General features: G+C 35.0%; 1 protein-coding gene across 2 annotated transcripts in view; it reads right to left on the bottom strand.

Annotated features, from left to right (window-relative positions):
- Nucleotides 1–275: 275 nt before the first annotated feature.
- The window catches only part of LOC121411623 (protein O-linked-mannose beta-1,2-N-acetylglucosaminyltransferase 1-like), a 35067-nt gene continuing 12311 nt past the window's right edge, over nucleotides 276–23031 (bottom strand). For both annotated transcript variants that reach the window (XM_041604434.1, XM_041604435.1), the window contains 14 exons: nucleotides 17551–17765; nucleotides 16578–16647; nucleotides 15069–15231; nucleotides 12848–12969; nucleotides 11787–11877; nucleotides 10262–10455; nucleotides 9045–9236; nucleotides 7666–7836; nucleotides 7327–7500; nucleotides 4689–4752; nucleotides 3322–3540; nucleotides 2769–2930; nucleotides 2230–2361; nucleotides 276–1839 (listed from right to left, as the gene is read on the bottom strand). In XM_041604434.1, the coding sequence (XP_041460368.1) occupies nucleotides 1752–1839; nucleotides 2230–2361; nucleotides 2769–2930; nucleotides 3322–3540; nucleotides 4689–4752; nucleotides 7327–7500; nucleotides 7666–7836; nucleotides 9045–9236; nucleotides 10262–10455; nucleotides 11787–11877; nucleotides 12848–12969; nucleotides 15069–15231; nucleotides 16578–16647; nucleotides 17551–17765 (2057 nt within the window). In that variant the 3' untranslated portion in view covers nucleotides 276–1751. The remainder of the gene's footprint in view (nucleotides 1840–2229; nucleotides 2362–2768; nucleotides 2931–3321; nucleotides 3541–4688; nucleotides 4753–7326; nucleotides 7501–7665; nucleotides 7837–9044; nucleotides 9237–10261; nucleotides 10456–11786; nucleotides 11878–12847; nucleotides 12970–15068; nucleotides 15232–16577; nucleotides 16648–17550; nucleotides 17766–23031) is intronic.

Below are 23031 nucleotides of genomic sequence, written 5' to 3'. Positions count from 1 at the left end.
ACTGTTCTTTTTCTAAATTGTACTTCTATTGCAGTGTTTAATGACTCAAAGCAGAGAGCTGACATGCAGGCAAACTAAAGAGAATAAAACTAGAATGAACATGATTCATGTCAAGGCAGTCCATTTGAAGTACTTTCCCTGAGATCTAGATTAAATCTCTTCTTCTTGGAATGTATTAACATCTAAACTCTCATACCCCCAAAAAAATCCCCTCATTGTCTGTAAATCCTTTAAAACAGACATATCAATGAAGTATTCCATATGATTTATCTTCACATGTGACCCCAGCCCATCGCACATGACTTGATTTCAGCCATTCATAAGTGCACATTAAGGAAGCTTGAATGCAAGGTTTATGCAATGGACCCCAGCTACCAAAACTAACCACTCGCGTAAAAAAGCGCACCTCACAATTTAAAGTTCATTCACTATATTTTTATGTACTTTGGCAGAGTTAGAAACATTGCATTTAGAACAGCAAAATTTGTAATGCCTAAAGTTAGAGCAAGTAATAAATAAATTTCTCCTTGATCCATTTACAGTACTTGTTTGCTTATAACGTCTCTATACTTACCAGGTGGGTGTTTCATTAAGCTGTTAAGTTACAATAAACTTTATGAACGACAGATGACCCTTTCCTAGGACTTAAATCAACGCCAATGGAAATGCGGTGTGAATCACTTTACTACAAAAGGATCACCAGTCGTTCTTAAAATCGCTTGTAACCGATGAACGACTTCATCATGATATTTTCAATTTTTGGCATGGTTTGCCATAGACTTAAGTTACGCTTAATTGCAAAATCGATAACATGTTCTATGTTATTTGGACTTAGATTACTAACATTTTATGATGTATTGCTTTATTGTCAGCCAATCATCAACCCTGAACAGAAACTGAAGAATTACGCTAAAAAATAAAACCTCCTTTGACGAGTTATTATGTTAACTAACAAAATTTTTCATGACAATCTTTCAAGAGCTTCAGTCTTAAACATCACATTATGGCACTTGAATGATAAATAGTACATCAAATTTCACGAAACAGACGTCGCATGACACAAATACCCTGAATTCTATAGAAGATAATGAAGTGTTACATAAGAATAAATTCTGAAAGCCTTCATTTCCAAAACAAATCTCCACCTACTCTTCACTCTCCTCAGATGCCTGCTAATATCACAAGTCATGTGTCACCAAGGTACCTCGTATTCTTCAAGCTTTAAAAACTCTTTTCGACTTCCCGACATTGAAGCTGCACCAACCCAATTCAGCTCAATAGAAGAAGATAGTGATATCCATCTTGTCCCTTCCTTGAGTCCAGAGTAAGAAGATGTACCTCCATTTCATGGGAGGGAGGGAGGGAGAAGAGATATTCCAAATGGAGGTTGAAGGTACACCCCAGTGGGACTGTGATGCTGCCATTAAGATACATGGTAGAGGTATCATCCTTGTGTTAAAGTAATGATGTTAACCCTAATTATGAGGGTGAAAGATGCTCCTCCACTAAAGAGCGGTACACACGTTACCCCCTTTGAAGGAAAAGGTGACAGAGTTACCCCTAGATAGGATGGTTTCGATGCTCCTCCACTAAAGAGGGGTACACATGTTATCCCCCTTTGAAGGTTTAGAATGAAGTTTACCCCTTCAAGAAAGTTGGTAGTGTCAATGTCTGCAAGGAGGGGTCACTTTTAGCAGAATGGCGAATGTTAAACTTCAAGAATAGGAGGGTGGTGGTGGTGGGTGTGGTCACTAATAGGGTACAGCATTAATTGGTTTGTACTGGTAGTACGGTGACTTGGTTCCTATCAATAACAACTGCTGGCCTTGGTATACCAATCTGCAGAGAAGATGGAAAAAAATTATTAAATATAATATTTGCTTTCAGAAAGCTCAAACCAACACGCCTGAGCTTAAATACCTTCAGCAATTCATGATTCATGACTTCTATCAGTCAGTCAATACAAGTACTTTATTCAATTCATATAAAAGCATCAATAAATGAAGACTTATTCCATCTCCATTTCTTTCACAAAATATTAAGACAAAAAAAAACAGTTGCCAAGGCTGTTGTAATGGTTATTTCCTAAACTTATATATATACATGAGTAAAACATGATTTTCAACTTGAATATATGCAATTGTCAAACACATATTATGAACTCCAGTTTAGTTTCAACTCTGGTATATAGTTCTGGTTTCACTATGGATGAACTTTATTAAGACTAACCTGAGTACACCGTTGTGTAATCCTCTTACTGTGTCATCATTATAAATGTATATTCCAAGACATTTAGAAAGCTTGACCAATACCCTGTAATCTGTCGCTGAGTCTTGACGATAGAATAATGTATATGCTCCTCTGTCAAACAGATTTGAAGTTTAAAACAATGCAAATGATTTAATTTCATGCTGATATATGAGCACAATACTGCATTTTACAATATTAATCTAAACATTAAAATGATTACACATGAAATAAATATATTTTCATTCATTTGTCAATAAGAAACCTCTTGGCATTATATAAATGTTGCATATTATCCTTATCATCATCATAATCACTATCATTATCATTATTATAATTATTATCAATAGTTTCTTATCAGAAGATTATGATCTAACTGCGTTCCTTCTTTGACCACAATTGATTGATTGACTAATGATGTATTGGAAATGGTCTCATATCCCGTCAGGAGATATTGGTCAAAATGCATCCATTCTTTGACTACAATTTCTAAGGGTAAAACTAAAGATGCAATTTTTTACCTTGAAAACTCTGACAGATTCAATGATGTCTTGCCAACGGTCTCACATCCAATTAATAGATTACGATCTAAAGGTATCCCTTCTTTGATGAGTTGTTTGATATAATTCTCATACTCTGCTTGCTTGAGGTAGAATGCCCTCGATGGTTCAGTGCTGGGGTCACTGAGAGAGGAAGACATTTGTGGATAAAAAGGCAATGACTACCCTATTGAGGCAAGTGAATTTATGTCATTTGTGTATTATTTTTGTGATTGATTTGACAAACCTTCGATAATTCTTGGTTTCTTTATTTGTGGGATGCACTGTAAATTTCATTATTGTGTAAGAGGTAACACGTTTTGATCTAGCGAAATGATATTTCTTTATATGCTCACTTTTTCTTTTGCTTGCACTTTACCTGATTTAAACCAATATCAAAACTTTCGCTCTCAAGCAGATAAGTGCACACGCTCATTCATCATGGTGCCATTAATACAAAAATACAGTTGTTACAGAGCCGTGGGGGGGAGGGGGAAGTTGTTCTACTCTGTGTATCCATCACAAGCAATCCTACCTTGTCATGGTCCTATTTGAGAGATACTCTTCTAAGAAAGGCCTGTCTTCGTAGATGCCTGGTTTGATTGACCTTTTGACCCTTGAGACGTCAGGTACGATGGACTCTCTTTTCTTCCTACTATCATCTCTCAACCATCCTCTCCATGTCTGATCCACGCAACAGGTCATTTCATTCTTCTTGATTTCATTCTTCCAAACAGTCCTCCTCAGCAGCCATCTAATATCAAGCCAAAGAATGGGACAGTGTGTTACAAAATAAATAGGCAGGGATAAAATTTGTTCTGAGCCAATCAGCTGCAAGGATTTCAGTGAAAATTTGTTTCATGGAATGCTCCTGTGGTCATCATCAGCAGCATTCTGATGATGGCTTTATCTCCAAGTAGAGGATAATACTAAGTGTATCTTTCAACATTGTCATTGAGATGAATGAAGAATATCTGTGATACTGTGACTGGACGTTGTTGCATACGCTTGGACTACAAGCTACATGGAAAAAATTATAATTTGATTTACAGATTCAAGGTCGGTCCAAGACGTAATTAATCATATCTGATTGATACTGTGTGTAAAAGATAATTGAGTCTGACGTGTCATGGTTGAGAGGTCGAGGGCAGCTGGCTTCATAGTTCAAAGATCTGGGTTCGAAGCCTGGCCATGAGACTTATGCCTTAAGAGGCATTTGCTCTATGACTTTTTTATGATGATGTTTAAAGGAGACCAAAACTCATGGAACAAGATAGCTTGTCTGAAGACAGAAAATCAAAGAATCACGCCAATGAAATTTCAAGAACTGGACGGCAAATGTAAGTTTGAGAACAACTGGACAAACAATAAGCAAGTTAAAGAGCAATTGAATGCCTAGATCAATAATGCTATTGATATCCTCCCATTGTCAACCAAGCTTTGTAATGTCAAAAAAGTATAGCTCTACCTTTTATACACTACAAATAAATTACGACACAAGTATTTTTGCTCATTCTCATGTAATGCAAAGTTTTTGCCAATATTTTATGTAATCTCCCATGAGTCCTCCCATGAAAAACCCTCTGATTTATGGATAGACAGAAAGACATGGTAGTAAAGTAATTGGGGGAGTTGGACAAGTGTGACATCACACATGTTGGTTGCAATGCAAGTAGGGGGATGCCCATATAATTAGTGATCTAAAAATTACTGCAACCAGAGGTATATTAGGAGAGTGAAAATAATAATAACATCAATACCAGTCAATTAGATTGCATAACCATAATCTACTCTGAAAAATCAATTTTTTTTTTTGGGGGGGGGGATATGTTCAATGTTTTAAACAATGAGTACAAATAATCTAAACTGCTTTAATGAAAATGTAAAACTCAAGATATGTACCCGTATCCTGGGAAAACATCAGTTCTATAGAGTAATCCTGTGTCTCCTGATGTGTGCTTAAATCCTGAAAACAAAAAATGGGAATTGATATAATTCAATCACGATTCTTTTCATTTTATTAAAAAGAAACCACCAGAGTGGTTGTGTTACAAAAGACATAAATGTTCAAATAGGAAGTGCAGATTTTAAAGTTCATCTTTATTTCAATTCAATTTCAAATCATACTGTAACAATGATGTTCTTTCCAGGACAAGATTCTGTATTTGCCACTCCACACCCAAGTAGAAATAAGAACTGACAGGGTAGATTTCCATGAATGCTTTGTAATAACTAGCCTTACAATAAAGGGCCAAAAATTAGGAATATCTTGAGCACATTGATAAGTGGATATGTAGGCTTAATAAACATAATATATCATCTGCAGCAGCATCATCACCATCATCAACATTGGCATCTTTAATATCACCCCACCTCTACCACCATCACTGTTGTCATTGTTGTCTTCATCATCACCATTAACATCATCATCATCATAACCACCAACACGATCACCATCACAACTAACAGTGAGCACCACCATTGTCACTACCGCCGTCACCGCTACAATAATCATTTCCACAATCACAACTAGTGCTGCAAGTCAGGCGGGATGTTCGGGTTCGGCAATTTTTTTCCGAACTTTGGTTCGGTTCGGGGTTCGGCAATAAATGCCAAATTAAATTTAACATATAAAAAATAAAGACCGCCGACCCACAAACTAATAATCTCTAGGAAGATCTGTCATATATTTATAATAAATTTTGTTTCTAAAAAGAATAGTTATGAAAATTGTTGAACTTTCTTTTGTTTTAATCTTTAAACAAAAAATAAGTCATTTCTACTTTCATTTTTAAAATGAAAATTAAAAAAAATCAAAAGAAAAAAATATTGATAACGAGAGAATCAGGACAGAAACAGAATTACAAAGATCAGAATATTTTTTTTTCATGATTATTTCATGTAGCTATGATCATGATCGATTACGATGTCATTGCCAACGCAGCTTCTCAAATTGGAAAGTGTTGATCGGGAATGTCGAAACAGTAGACAAACAACCTCCACTCAACTGTTATTATACCGGTAAAATTCACATTCCAAAGAATATGAGTGTTTTAGAAAGTCCCTATTTTCTGAAAAGTGGTAAAATCTGGTCAATGAATTACTTTAAAAAGATAAAAAAAATCAGTCCATTCTTGGTCCAGAAAGATCGACACTACGTGACTTCAAACATATTTCCAACACGAAAATGAGTACATGGGATGTACTTTGTATTTTAGAGTTGTGAAATCACTCGGCGTTGATCGTCAGAACTAAGACGGAACTGATAATCGATCATTTCATTTTCAGTAATTGACCAGATTTAACCAAATTTAAGAAAATATTGACAACGGAAAAACGTTTCAAGCTCGGAATACGAATTTTACCTGTATAATAGCAACGAAGAGCAGGTTATTTGGACTTCCTGTTTCAACTTTCCTTACCAACCATTTCCGGAACATCAATCAGGGAACATGCGTTGGTTTGGTTTAATTTTTATCTCTTCTGTTTTTTCACCCTCATTCCTTCATGTCTTATTTATTTATCTTTTATATTAATATGGAAATTTCAGAAGGTGGAATATATATACTTTTTACCATTACTTTGTCAGTCACAAGGAATTAATTTATGTCTTGTCTTTTTCTTTTTTGAATACAAAACAATTAAATGTACGTCCGATTACAGCAATACGTAATTCAACTACCCTTTTTAACTGAGTTAAGCTGAAAATGTCCCCACATTTTATAAGGAAAAAAATATATTCATGTTTATAAAAAAAAATTGAAAATGATAAAAATTTAATCAAACACGAGACCGAAACTGTCATACTTTGTCATTTACGAGGAATGAATTCTTTTTCTTTATTAAATACAAAATGATTAGGTCCGATTACGATAATAATAATAATAATAATAATAATGGTGGCTACTTATATAGCGCACAGGTCCACCTTTCGGTGCTCATGGCGCTTTAAAAAGGCACTGCTATTATTACCTCGATCACGATCGATTACGGCAATACGTAATTACACCACACTTTTATACCGAGTTTAGATTCAAAATGTCCCCTCATTTTATCAAGAAAAAATATATTTATAATAATAAAATATTCTTAAGTTGATAACAGTTCAATCAAAGACGAGATGGGAGCTATCATAGTGGATTTTAAAAATATACTGAGTGGAATTCTTTGTGCACAATCACTAACCAATATTTTTTTTTATATACTTAAATCTATGTAGTCATCGCACTTACGCATTGCATATTAACATACTTTTTTTTTTTTTTTACCGAACTTCCGAACCAGACCTTTGCGTTCGGTTCGGTTCGGAAGTGCCAAGTTCGGTGAACTTCCGTTCGGTTCGGCGGTTCGGCTGCAGCACTAATCACAACCACCACCAATCATTGCCGCCATCTCCATCATCATCATCATCATAATCATCATCACCATCATCTTCATCATCACCACCACCACCATCACCACCACCACCACCACCATCATCATCATCAATGATAATAAATCACTCGCTACTTGCAATCAGACTAAGTTAAGTGTGACCTACCATGTTCATTCCATGCTGATATAGAGAGTATCGTCTCATCTTCTAAAAGATGCATGGTTTGCGAGAAGTACCGCAGGAAGTCAGGAGCAACCTCTACATATTCCTCTATGATGATAAAGTATTCATTCTTTGGAAAGAGGCCCATTGCTTCCTCCATGCCTGAAAGGAGGGTGTCTGTGAAAAAAAAAGAAAATAAAACACACAAAATAAATTTGCTGATGTAAGGTAATGACAACTGTATGCCTCAGAATAGATTGTATCCCGTAAGACGGCCAAGTATGAATGCCTTTTCTAATTATCATATAATTCATTTATAATAATAATGAATACATTACTTACATATGTACTGAGATTTGGCCTTGATATAGTGAACTCTGAAGCCATAAACTCCAACTAACTCATTAGGTTGAGCAAAGTTTCCTTCCAAGACGACTACCACAAGGTGATTCTGAAGGCCAGGCACTGCTATCAGAGACTCAAGGGTCAACTGAAGTGCTTCCAGGTCAGATCCTGAATCAGTAAGATAAGGTTAAAGGTTCAGTCACAAACTTTAGGTCAAGATTTGGTCTGCTCAAATCAAATGCTACTTGTATGGACAACAAGAGGATGATTCTGAAGACCGGGTACCACCAGAGACTCTAGGGTCAACTGAAGTGCTTCAAGGTCAGATCCTGAATCAGTAAGATAAGGTTAAAGGTTAGGTCACAAACTTTGGGTCAAGAATCTATCTGCTCAAATCGAATGCTACTCATATGGACAACAAGAGGATGATTCTGAAGACCGGGTACCACCAGAGACTCTAGGGTCAACTGAAGTGCTTCAAGGTCAGATCCTGAATCAGTAAGATAAGGTTAAAGATTAGGTCACAAACTTTGGGTCAAGAATCTATCTGCTCAAATCGAATGCTACTCATATAAACAACAATAGGATTCTGAAGCCTGCGTTATGCCCTCAGAGACTCAAGGGTCAACTACAGAGCTTCCAGGTCAGACCCTCTATTGATTAGGAAAGGTCAAAGGTTAGGCCAAGAACTGATCTTTTAGACTGCATACAGCACAAATAAAAAGCAAATCTTTACAAAGGGGAACACATGATTAAAAGTGATATTTCATCAAGCACATGCTGGTGGTGATAGAAGCTGTAATGGTAGTCGTGGTAGTATCAGTAGGGGTAGTAGTGATGGTACTACTAGAGGGAATCGTAATGGTAGAGGTGGTACATGTATTTCATGTAATTGTTTTTTATTGTTGTTGTATAATTATTTTATCAATAAAAACTGAATTATAAAAAAATTATATTACATGGTACCTGAATAATGCATTCGGGTGGCCAAGAGAATTACAACTTACACCACCACTACTACCACTACTGGTACTACATTGTATCACACATAAAATACAATATAAACAAAAATTGAATAAAAAAATTTGAACCCAAGTTGCAAGTCATTTTTTTACTAATTAAAATAAAACTTTGCCTAAGTGCAGCTACATAATTATATAAATATTTGTATTTCTGCTATATAGATTCATGATTATTAAAGTTATTATCAGTTTTTATCAAACAATAACAATGCCCTGAAAATCCATGATGCCAGGACCCTGTAACAGGCCGGGTTATTAATCATCCAATTGATTTTTACAATTGACTATACATAATAATCAATGCAATAAATCACTACAACAGGTCCTAACATCAATTGCAATGTCTTGTGTTACCTGGTACCACAATGATGGGTGTAGAGTAAGCTGGATTTGAAGCCAAGCTCTCATCATCAAGCTGAAGGGGTACGACAGGACGGTGGATGTTGACCGGTGAACACATCTCACGGAAGTTTGGATGGTATTTCTGACAGAACTCGGTCTTTTTCTTGAGACCCATCTTGGTATCGGTCATGGATGTCCCATTGACTATGAAAAATAAACAATGAAGAACATTCCATTGGCATGACAGAAATACGTTTACTCCATGAAACAAAGCCATCTAATATAATTATTTTGATCTATCTGCCCCCCCCCCAAAAAAAAAGGTGATTGAGCAATTGTTTTCACTTATCACATACGGCCTCACTTCATAAGATCAGTTTGATCATAGAATTGCAACTCACATGTAGCTTTTTATAACGTCATGCAGTATTTCTGTGCTCTATGTTGCACAATAATAATAATTATCAATTTAATACTATCAATAATACTAGTAATAATGATAATAATAATAATCATTATTATTATTATTTATTAAGCTCTTTATACATAAGTTTCAACGGGCTAAGAAAAGAAAATTATAGAATTAAGAATGTACAAGATATTAAGAGAGATGAACAGCAGCAAAAATGAAAGTCAAAACACCATTATGACAAACAATTTGAAAGAAAAGACAGAAAAAATTGAAAACTTCAATACAAAGGGTCGTATATAAATCAGTTTAATTCAATCAATACTGATAATGAAGATAAATAAAAATAAATAAAACAAAATAAAATAACAAGATTTAAAATGCAAATTAACCAAGGGAGATTGTTTCACACAAATCACTATAGAAGGGAAGATGGGATGGTCAACTTGTTAAAAAAAGATGTTGCAGACCAAAGCACAGATTTTTAATGCCTCATTACAACAACCTATACATAAAATACATGTACTTATATTAACCATTTTGAAATAATGTTCATTTTTCCAGTTTACAGTGGTATCATGTTCATTAGTGCCAAGTGAAATATCTTAAAGTTCATTTTATAGTTCTAATAGTTTCAAACTTATGCTAGGTTGTGTGTACAGGCACTAATAATCTATGGTAACATTTTCCATTATTGAGCTACCATGGAAACCTTGATTTTAATTGGCTGCTGAGCCCTGTTACCATGACATTTGCGATGATGGCAATGTTACCCTTAAGTTAATTGTAAGTCATCATGAAAAGTGCCCCTTTAACTTACTGAATTTTGGGATGCACTGCCAGATTTCCGCCTTGACGCCCCATCCGTCGATGAAATCTTCACTGACCTTCTCATAGGGTGTAAGTCCTTTGATACCCTTCTGACCAACGAACGCCCACATCTCCCTATAGCCAAGGTCCTGGATCTTAATAGCACCTAACCTCTGCAGCTCACGCTTGGTGTCATAACCAAGTCTGTATTCACAGAAAGACAAGGGGCATTAAAGCTTTAGTTCAGGAAACTCCCCCCAAAGTGCAAGTGCATGTCACTAGTCTGATTTATTATAAGACTACTTTGATGTAAATGCCCTAAAACAATTTTAACATGAAGTATATAAAATATGGATATATATGTTTGAAAAAAGTTAGCAATTTCACACCAAAATTCATTTTGATCAGGTACCCGATAAAAATGAAATATCTTCCAAGGCAAAAAAAAATCAATATTTTGACTCTTATATAACGTGTTCACTATACTTACCTTAGGGTCAAACCATTCTTTTAAAGGTAAATGCCAGTTTTGGTAACAATATCAAAATGAGTTCGTACAGAATCCAATGAAATGACCACCAAAGTGTCTGTTTGTAAAAATAAAGAATATGTGCCAAGGGATTCTGGAAGAAATTGTGTAATTGCTGAGAAATAAGCAAATGAGCACAGGATTCGGGTCAAGCATCGGGCACGACATTCAAAGCAATAATAATACACTGTCCCACGTGCGCTTATCTGTGTTGGTGATCTTCAGTGTGAATATTTTTCAGCGTAGATTTCAAGATTTCACAAAGTTCAGTTTATGTGACAGTACCAGATCTAGATCCTTGATGATATACTGACAATTAAGCCTGGTTTTACAGACTTTCTCATGAAATCAGTGTTTACTGCAACTACTGGCATTTCTCTTTAAATTACATACTACATTATTCCACTTCCCAATGCAATGTATTCATAGCGTAATATATTAGAAAGCACTTATTATTTTCTCTTTGTACATATATTTTTTTGTAATTTTGCATTGAAAATGATTATGATATATACTGAATCTATTATTTCTATTATTAGCTACTTGTTATCTTTAATGTGTACTTATAAAAAGGGCCTTCACCCTGTTAGCTGTGCTTTGTAGTCAGCAAACTACCCTATAAATTTCATGCTTTTATTGTATTGTACACATTAATCTATAGCTGCGATAGCTCAGACGGTGAGCGAGGGTTTCGCATTCCTTTAATATGGGATCGTTGCCCACTTCGTGCACTTTGGTAAGGCATTGATCATCATTACCAGGTCCCTCGGAGAGGACCTTCAGCTGTTGGTCCTCTGGTTGCTTGCAAGCAAACATTCATGCTTTCTCAGCAATCAGGTATAAAAAAAAATCATCACCATTTACAATTTACCATATATGTTATATGTTGTGAATATGAAAATTGTTTTACCATCGTAAATATGAAAGGACTGAAATTCAAATAAATCAAATGGAGGTTACTGGGTTATATAAAGGAGAATACTGGGTTATATAAAGGACCACTCACTGTCTGGATGCCTCATCAAACGTTGTTCCTATCACCATCATACCAGGACCAACCGATCGTAGAAAGTCAGCACACTTTGTGTCATGGAGAGCTGAAAGAAAACAACACAGTCACCATTTAAAAGGGTGAGACTGGTAGGTGGAGAGATGGAGCTTTGGGTATGAAATTCTATTAGGTATTTGTATATATTGCACATATCCACCTTGTTAGGTGCTGCTATATCAAGTTCTTTTCTTCTCAAAACACTTTAGATTATCTATACAAATTAATCATACAAAATCATAGCCTAATTTGTTCTCTGTATTTTCAAGACTAGCAATTTATCATTGTCAATGAGAGACCACACAGTTCGCTCTCCTTCAAGATATCCTGAATTGATACAAACAACAAAATTAGGCTATAATCTGAGCACTGACTGATCATAGATTTAACAGAGGTAGAAAAATGAAAAATATCAGGGAGCATTTTACATGAAGAGTTTTGTCAATGATTCTCACCAACTAATTTGATCCCAGCTTATTAGATGCAAGGATTAGATGCAGTAGCTTATAATATCTGTCATTTAAAATCACAGGCAAAGATCTTCATGGAACCCTCCCAATGAGATACTGTAGGTATGCAGGCATAAAGCTGACACTGGTTAACCTACAGCCCGGTGAACACTACATGATCCGTTTCCAATCCGATTGGTAATAGCATTTGATATGAACAATCAAACCATAAAGTCTTTACAATCAACGATCCAAAAAGAGTTGTGAATACTGAAAACTGAGATTCCAAAGGAAATTTAGAGCCTCTCGGTGGGAATAAAAGCAAATTATATTCAAAATCAAAATGACATCATCATCCGATGAAGCTGATTTCGAATTTACTCTGACCACAAGTCTCACAGCGAGGCAGAATTCTGAGTTAAGTATTCCATGCAGAAGGCCATACTTCTAATAAAGTATGTTTACTTCTTATAAATTTCATATTTAAGGCAACATGCGATTTGTTAAAACTTGTGTTGTATCAGATTGTGGAGTGTGCACCGGGCTTAAGATTGATAGAAATAGACTTACCTGAATCGTATGTATCAAAGCTACCAGAGCTTACAACCTGTGCAGTCTCTGGGTCTACTACAAGGAAATTCAACCCTCTCTTTGCTGGGTTTACCTTCTCAATTTTATGGTCACTCAGAATCCTTGGATGGAAAAAAAAGAAAATAATATGACAAAGGATATATTGATGAAATTTCATTTAAAAAATAACGATAACAATACTAATAATAACAATATCAACAATAATAATAATTAATATTATTACTATCATTATTGATATTGATGTTATTAGTATTATCATTAATATTATATAACAATAATGGTGATAATGATGATAATAACACAGCATTTATGTGGCGCCAATTATCCTGTTGCCTTTTCAATGACACACTATACAGTGCGTATCAAAAAAAAGTTTACACTTAGAAAAAATCCTGTAAAATTATATATTTGAAATATCCTAAAGATATTTCCACATTTTAACATTGGTAAAGATCCATTTAAGCAAATGACGATATAACTGTCGAAAAATATTTCCGCTTGAGTGAGCACCACTTACTTTTGAAAAGTTAGTGAAAAATGATTTGCGCAGAACTTGGAAATAGCTATGCGAATAAAAGTAGACCTTAATCATGAAGAACACGTGGAATTTAGCTAGTAAATTGATTTGATGATATCTTTTACCTTTTTTAACTTGTTTCCTTGCCCAAATCACTTCGAAGAGTGCATTGCGCCCTACCCCACTCCCCCACACACCGAGGCCATCTTGACGATATTTGCTTTACTCTGAGCTGTGATTTACATGAAATGCCTAATGCTTCATTTTCATTTTATTAATCATTGTCAAGCTTGGGAAAAGTGTGGAGGAAACAAGTATCAAAGTAAAAATGAAATGTAAACCCACTTTAATGACACAAACTTAATGAAAAATGCTGGAGATGTCTGATATAAACTTTTGTTCAGATTCAGTTATGTCCACAGATCCAGCTGGCACACAAAAGGGTAAAGGTTGTGCTTATTATTAAGTGCTGAAATTTCAATTTGGGTGGCAAAATTGTTACAAAATGCTGGAATGTATCCGTTTTATTTCAATCGACTAAAAGTGCAAGGGAAATGTATGAGAAATGTTTCGCAGGGTAAGTTTGATTTCGCCCTTTCCCCTTGACACAGCGTGATAACGAGCATTTCTGCGCAAACAGATTTCTGCGAGCTTTACAAAAATGGACAGTGCTCACTCAAGTGTAACATTCTGTCAAAACTTTTACTTTCAGTAGATAGATAAGACCCAGACCCAAGATTACATGTGAAAAAATTACCCACATGTTGTATATTTTTTAATTCCCAGGGCTTTTTCAAAGTGTAAACTTTTTTTTGATATGCACTGTATATATCACCCTGGCTGTAGCTCCATTCACCTTCCTGGATTGAGTGCAGCAAAATGTGAATCCATTTCTTGTTAAAGGGAATTATGCCATGGATGGGATTCAAACCCACGACTCTCTGGTTTCAGAGGCGAGAGTCAAAATCATCAGACCAAAACGCTAAAAATAATAAAACTCCACATACCGCTAACTACAACATTTTTGGGTTTTTTTAATACTTTTGGACTTTTACAAAAATTTAAGCGAGACATGCCTTAAATGCCAGTGTGTGGTCTAACCTAAAAAAAAAAATATATATATATGCTTTAGGTCACATGGTTATCTACATTTGCCAGGTAGAGTTAAAAGATCCCCGTAGGAAGAAATTCATTGAATGCTCGAGCACCTGTTCTAGGTAGCCCGGGAATATGGTATGCAGTGCTTAGAAACAAGTGATACATAAATGCTTAATATTATTATCAACATTGAAAAATATAACATCCTTTAACCCACTGACAAGGATCGTATGATCCATGAACCTGGTTTAGGAAAAGTGGAACATCCAATTTAAAATTGGTTAAATTAATTAATTTTTAAAGTATAAACAGAACAAGATAAAATATTAACAAAGTAACAGGAAAACGAAACAAATAGAGAAGCAATGCTTATAAAAGGGGTCATCACCATACATTAATACATTACAAATAATAATGGAAATGATAGAAATTGCATTATTTATAATGAAAATAAAAAAGGTACAAGATTATGTGGTTTGATCAAATGATTACAAAATTAAAAAAAGAATTGAGATCTTAAATTTGAACTAAATGAAACAAAAGGATGAGGGGGGGAAGAAGCAATAGTGTAAGATATGTACTTACGTCTTGCCATCGACGCAGACCTTGGGGTATATCTTAGCCTTCTTTGACAGGTGACCCGACTCAACATGAACAGCGACCTCATTACTCTCACAGACTCGTGGCACCATACAAAGGTTCTGGTATGGCATACCTTCATTCTTGCTTGACTCTTTCTTTGGAGTCACTATCAAAAGAAATAAATAAGGCAGGCTTTGATTTGATTTCACTTAAAGGAGAATGAAACCATTGGAACAAGATAGCTTGTGTGAAAACAAAAAAATCAAAGAAACAGATCAACGAAAGTTTGAGAAAAATCGGACAAATAATGAGAAAGTTATGAGCATCTGAATATTGCAATCACTAATGCTATGGAGATAGCAAATTGGCAATGCGACAAAGATGTGTGATGTCACCTGTGAACAACTCTCCCCATTACTTTAGTATATATTTCACTTGAATTGCCTCTTTTATCACATCTATCCATAGATCATGTGTTCTTTCTACATGAGGGCATGTAATTCATATTTTTTAAGAATACATCATGGATAAAGAGTTTGTATCATCATAAGAAAAGGCAAAAGAGACATTTTTAGGGTATATTATAGTCCACCAAAGGGAAAGTTGTTCATCAGTGACATCACACATCCTTGTCGCGTTGCCAATGGGATGATCTCCATAGCATTAGAGATTGCGATATTCAAATGCTCATAACTTTCTCATTATTTGTCCGATTTTTCCCAAACTTTCTTTATTCTTATTCTTTGATTTTTCTGTTTCTACACAAGCCTATTTGTTCCAAAGGTTTCATTCCCCTTTAATTTCATTTTATTTCTGCATTCAAGATAAATATACAACATACATACAAAGGTGATACAACTTTAAAAAAATAATACAATAGCCATAATATAAGCAATGAAAAATTATATTAACAAGATGCATTATTCAATTGAAAGAAAATATCATAGTTTAAAAGAATGCAGGAGACCACCATTGTGAGCGATTAAGCTTGAAAATGATGACAGCCTTAACTTGAGTAGCTTTGCCAAGGATTTAAAATCATAATCACCAATCATTGTCTTTTTTGCAATCCTTTATGGATCAACCCCAAACACTTTTATCTATAGCATGATTACTATCTATGTATGGAATCTGAAAACACTACATAAAAAACACTTTAACATGTTCACCTAAACATTTCACAAGTATACAGATGCACCAATCTAAGGCATTTACAAAATATCCCTTAATCAATATCCCAATTACACTTCCATTTCTCCTTTCCTAAAAAAGCAAGGATATGAAATTCTCAACAAGTCACTCAGCAGGATGGATAGGTGGATGATTGGGTGTAAGGATGAATGGATTGATACAAATGTAGATGGATGGAAGGCTGGATGAACTAATGGATGGAATAATGAATGAACAAATAAGTGGAACACCTCTGGCAGTCTCACCTACAATACATGATTAATGTAGTAGCAGTGCTACTCATATGCAGGCAAGACAAAATAAATAAAACATAATACTTACATGGTATTGAGAAACATCCCTGGACATTTGTTTGCGCTCCCCATTCCTCATTTGGTTTCTTCATTGTATACTGTGATATTAATACAGAATATGACAAAATAAATCAGATGCAAAGTGTTAAAAAAAATGCACTTAAATACGGTGTCAGGTCAAATCTGAAAATATGACTTACTATCAGTAAAAAAATGATTCTTTGTAAGAAATAAGGATACAATATGCAACCCTGTGAACTGACTTGACCTCATATTAAGGTGTACATTACATGATTATGAAGTCATTCAAAATGGTGTATCATTTCAAAGGAAGTTGTGTTTTTGCCATAATTAATAATAAATGTAAAACAAATCAATTAGAAGATAAAATTCAAGCCAAAATAGGACTGCTTGGAGACATTTTGTTCATGACTCAGGAGTTAGCAAAGGTTAGTCCTATCAAACTCAAACTAAAAGCAGCAGTAGTAGTAGAAGTAATAATAAGTTGTAGTGGTGGTGGTGGTGGTAGTAGTAGTAGTGGTGGTAGTAGTAGTAGTAGTAGTAGTAGTAGTAGTAGTAGTAGTAGTAGTAGCAGTAGTAGTAACAGTAGTAACAGCAGCAGCAGTAGCAGTAGCAGTAGCAATAGCAGAAGTAGTATTAGTAGTAGTAGTAATAGTAGTAGAAATAGTAATAGTAGAAATAGTAGTAGTAGTATTAGTAGTAGAAGCAGTAGTAGTAGTAGTAGTAGTAGTAGTAGTAGTAGTAGTAGTAGTAGTAGTAGTAGTAGTAGTAGTAGTAAAGTAAGGGTTGTAAAATTCACAATTTTTTAAAAAGATATATCCAGTGGTTGTTTCATAAATATTACTGGAACATGTTTTAGTTAACGTAAAGTCATTCATAACTTACGAACAGCTTTACGAAAACACCTACTGACAGCTGTTAGAAGCTACTGCAATTGTTGCAACTGATAGGCTTAGAGCACATTGGCCCCCTGTACAAACCTTTTCATGTTCCCCATCATGCTGGACGTACTTCTGTCCTATGAAAGCCCACATTGACCGATAACCAAGCACATGGGCCTGTCGACTCCCAAAATGGTCCTCAAACATCCTGACTGCTTCTGGTGCTAACCGGTTGGTAGCATCATCAAATACAACAGCCATGATCACATCCCGAGGAGGAACCCCATCAAGGAATGCTATCAGATCCGCGCTATCTGATGAAGGAAATAGAACAGGGAATGCTATCAGATCAGTACTATCTGATGAAGGAAATAGAACAAGGAATGCTATCAAATCAGTACTATCTGATGAAGGAAATAGAATAAGGAATGCTATCAGATCAGTACTATCTGATGAAGGAAAGAGAACAAGGAATGCTATCAAATCAGTACTATCTGATGAAGGAAATAGAACAAGGAATGCTATGAGATCAGTACTATCTGATGAAGGAAATAGAACAAGGAATGCTATCAAATCAGTACTATCTGATGAAGGAAATAGAATAAGGAATGCTATCAGATCAGTACTATCTGATGAAGGAAAGAGAACAAGGAATGTTACCAGATCAGTACTATCTGATGAAGGAAAGAGAACAAGGAATGCTATCAGATCAGTACTATCTGATGAAGGAAACAGAACAAGGAATTCTATCAGATCAGTGCTATCTGATGAAAAATAGAGAAGGAATGCTATGAAGCTAATACATGCTCCTTTTGGCTTTAACGCATGGCAATTCACAAGTCATGGAGTCAACTTTTGTGCCCCTAATTAGAGATGACGAATGGTGAAGTATCCACAAATACTGCATGAACATGGCTCTACGCAGAAATTTGTTCTTGGGGACAAGAAACAAACAAATTTTCAAAGAAAATCAAAAGTGAGGGAGAGAATCAACTGAGCTTGTCACTGAGGAGCTTTCGCATTTTTTAGAGTAAAATTGAAGGATAATTAGCACAATTTTGGTGAATTTGTGAAAAAGTTTGTAAGAAAATGATTTTTTTCTAAATTTCAACAACTAAGGTGGTAACCAAGGGCAATGGGCATAGTTAACAAGATTTCTGCCCGTTGCCCCCTGATCTGCACCTTAAAGATGGGCAGAGTTAAATTTGGCTGAGATCCCATTTGATTGCATGCAAAATGCTGCTCTTTGCGGTGATTGCAGCTACAGTAAGGTCCACATGATTTAATTGAAAATTTTAGACAACTCGTGCATTTACATGCTTATTGCGCAAGTGTGCGCAACGGATATGACATATCGATGGAACGATAGTGATTTGTGACTCCAGCTTGTTCTCCAATATTTTATTGAATATGTTTCAAGAATAAAGACATTGGAAAGAATCTAAAGGGAACTTATCACGTACTGTTTGACGGATGGATCAATTCAAGCCTTGATTTGTTAAAGTTAATACTGTAGGCCTACTCAAGGTGAGTTTGACTAACGTTAACTGTTGTCGTTAAAAATTTAGACTAATATAGGACTAGGGCCACAGTCGAATCAACATATAGGGGACAATTAACTCAGGCCTAACTTGTTTAGATCTAATGTTAGCTGTTTCTAAAGACCTGATGTAGTTTGGAAAAGGTAGACTCATCGACTGCTTAATTCGACTCGAGATCTAATGAGTAAGACTTTGTTTAATGAGTAGTGTTTAGCCTAACAAACGTTACGCCTAAACTTATCTTAACGTTGAGATTCTCACGTAGGCCTGGCCCTAGATCAGGGTCTAGATAGGCTTATTATTAATTTGGTTCATAAAATATACATTGACTGCTTTGATAATCGAGACATGGTCGTTTCTTTCGGCTCCATGTACTGCACCAGCCAGACCATGCTTTTGGGCATAGTAGCGTTGTGGTCCCCTTGAGTCTCTACAATCAACCATGCCTCTCAGAGCAGTCCATATATCTATATTATGGCACAAACCATGGACACGCTTCGTGGCCTATATTGTCACAAATTGGGATGATTGGATTGTGCAAATGAGAAACAAAAACTTGTGCTAGTGTCATAGAAGTGTAAGAATATTAGAGTGAATTAATAATGATCATGTATTCTCAATTGTCCAATCACATGTATATGTAATGATCAATAGCTTCATTTTTAGTTAAAATACCTTGTGGACCTGTAAATCATAAAAATACAATTTAGGAGATTTATGATACAAGTTACATGTAAATGGTGAGTTAATGATTGGGATTGATACATCATAAATAAAAAGTAACATCAAATTAATACATAATTGACTGAAAAAAAATAAAAACTGACCTGGGCTCCATAACACAAAGGTTAGTGATTAATCGTACACTTGATTTTCACAATTGATTGCACATTATAGTAAATGCAATCAATTGTAGAAAAACGCCCTATGATCATTGCTAAGTTTTGTGCTTAGTCATTAATTAATATCAATACACAACTGATAAAACATGACGATAACAGGAAAAATCTGCACAAACCTCTTCGACAATTGAAATCAATCATATACACCTATGAAGCTCATTGTTTAATATGATATATTAATTTCATTTGTTGCTATTATTTTGAATCAATATCCACACAATTGGTTATAATATCTTGCAGCCTTGAAAAGTATAAAACCGCATTTTAAAGGTCAAGTCCACCCCAGGAAAATGCTGACTTGAATAATAAAGAAAAATCACACTAGCATAGTGCTGAAAATTTCATCAAAATCGGATGTAAAATAAGAAAGTTATGACATTTTAAAGTTTCACTTACTTTTCACAAAACAGTGATATGCACAACTTGGTCAGTCGATGATGTCCATCACTCACTAATTTTGTTTTTATTGGTTGAATTATAGTTTATACAATATTTCATTTTTTATAGATTTGACAAAAAAGGACCATCTTGACTGAACATATAGTATTAAACAATGCTAATTCCACATGTTCAGGGAGGAATTAATTGTTGTATCACTTGACAATGAGGAGAAAATTAGAACATTTCTTATTTCTTATAATAAAATACAAAAGAACTAGTGAGTGGATGACATCATAGACTCCTCATTTGCATACCAGCCAGGATGTGCATATAACTGTTTTGTGAAATTAAGCAAAACTTTAAAATGTCATTAGTTTCTTTATTTTACATCCGATTTTGATGAAATTTTCAGTGTTATGTTTGTTGAATTTTTCTCTTTTTTTAAAATTCAAATCAACTTTTTGTTGGGGTGGACTTGTCCTTTAAGAGATTCATGAAAACTATGTTACATGTAAATGGTGAGATAATAATTAGGATGATCAGGATTTCCAGCAAAGATAAACAGATATCTGATCTTATCCTTGATGTTTTCTTAACCCACCTTGACTCCATAAATTGCACAAATGAGAAGTCAAGAGGCCTCAGTATTTTATTGCTTTATCCAATGTATTAAAATATTTGAGGCATGAAATGTGTAATACAATGCCAAGTTTACTCCATAATTTCCTTTTCCTGAAATCATATAGTCAGTTTGTACTTCGTACCCACAGATTAAAGTAATGTCAAAGCTAGGTTATTTTCAAAATTAGTGCTCCTCAAAACCATACAAAAGCCTTTGTTCTTTCCTCTCAAGACCGTTATTGCGAATTAGTTCCCTTTGTATACAAATGTGAGTATTCCAAAAAGCTTTATTGTTGTAGATTACTATTTCCTAAGGGCATTTTATACAGCTATTCTATTCATAAAATTATACATGACTCAGTTGACATGATGGATGACTTGACTATGAAATATCAATAATCCCCCTTCAATTATAGCATAATCTTAATTCAAACTTATGAGATTGAAAATAACAGAGAATCAAATTAAGTTTGAACCAGTCTAATTAAGAGGATTATGTACCTAACATTCGTAATGCAGCTATTCCATACAACTGCAAAAAAAAATGCAAAAGCATTAAGCACACATCAATATGAATGTACACAGTATTAAATTTCTATTGACCTTTTTCATTACCATTGATTTTCATTTGTTAGTTCACATACCCAGAACACTAATGTTCCATATGAACAAAATAAGTTAAAGCAGGGGGTGTTGCATGAAAAAATTGCAATTTAACAACTGATAGATCAATTTCAGCGGCAGCAAATCAGTTTGTGCTTACTGGTGCAAGAAGCAAATCTGCAATAACTTAAGATTGATAAGGGGACCCAAAAAAGCTAATTGACGGTAAGTTTCTTTCAACACCCCATAAGATTAATATCAGTCTCAATACCAACCTTGCTTTATCAAGAACCCTAAAAAAAAATCAAAAAGTGAAAAGTGCAGCCAGAAGGCAAATGAGAAGGAAATAATTTTTTAATCAAAGGATGAAAGGAAATATCTTTATTCCTGTGACGTTTAATTCTTATAAGGCGGTGCTGCACCAGCTTGAATTTGCTCAATCTCAAGATTTTAGCCCGATCAGCCCACTTCGTGATTAATCTTGAGATTCAAGAAACCCCATCTTCACCATCGCAAGAAGAGCGATTCGTGCTAGAGCAAGGCATCGATGCAATATGGTCTGACACCGTGAGTGCGTCTGCACCTGCAAATTAGCGGGATCATTCGTAAAATAGCGCGCTATTTTGCAAATAATCCCAAGCTGACTTGGGATTGCAATCTCGAGATTAATCCAGCGAAGTGAGTGAACTAGCACGATAATTGCGTCTCCATTCCAAATAATCTTGAGATTGTTCAGATCGGGATAATTTGCCGGATCAGAAATAGCGCGCTAATTTGAAATCTCGGGCTGGTGCAGACAGCCCTATAGAGAAGAAGCAAAAATTCAGAACTAGTCGTCAAGTCAAATAGAAACTCTTTTTTTTTTCCATCACCAGTCCCCATTATATCATCTTGATAACACCTCAGATATCATTCTTGTCCTGACAAAGTTGACTAGACAGGAGTGAGGATCATATTCATTTGTTGTGGTACCAGCAGGGAAGTTTCCTTGGTTTTGGATCACACTTTGCTTCACATTTTTTTATGAATGCTACACAAATAATCTCTTGTGTAGCAGTTTTTACAAGGGACTGTACAGGTCCTGGTTAACAGCTTTTCTTTCAGCTTTTCATTCATGACCAAAACTTATACACGAATTTGCTAAGTAAATTTATTCACTGGCTACAAGGTATTCTCTGTTGTCTTTGCTTTCTGAATCTTTTTATTTTCTTCAGGGGCACTTACAAGCTTCTGTTGCAAAGCTTTTTTTCCTAAGATACTCAAAGTGCATTCGGGGGGGGGGGGGCTGTTTGATACATTGACGTTCAACGGTTACACAGGTCTTTTATGAAAGACAAGGGGTCCCATTGCTATTGAATGTATGCTTGACTTTCATGATTAATTGTACATTTTTTAACAAAAATGTAATCAATCATGGAAAATGTTCTACAATCATTGCTAAGCTTTGTGTAACAGGCCACTGTTCTTGGAATGGATGCTAGTTAAAACTGATCTTTGTAGATTATACTCATTGCTTTTAACAAAGCTTCAAT

Source organism: Lytechinus variegatus, chromosome 3, assembly GCF_018143015.1.
Source record: "Lytechinus variegatus isolate NC3 chromosome 3, Lvar_3.0, whole genome shotgun sequence".
NCBI classification, from domain to species: domain Eukaryota; kingdom Metazoa; phylum Echinodermata; class Echinoidea; order Temnopleuroida; family Toxopneustidae; genus Lytechinus; species Lytechinus variegatus.
Note: the sequence above shows the minus strand (reverse complement) of the source record. Positions and strands in the feature narration are given on the sequence as shown.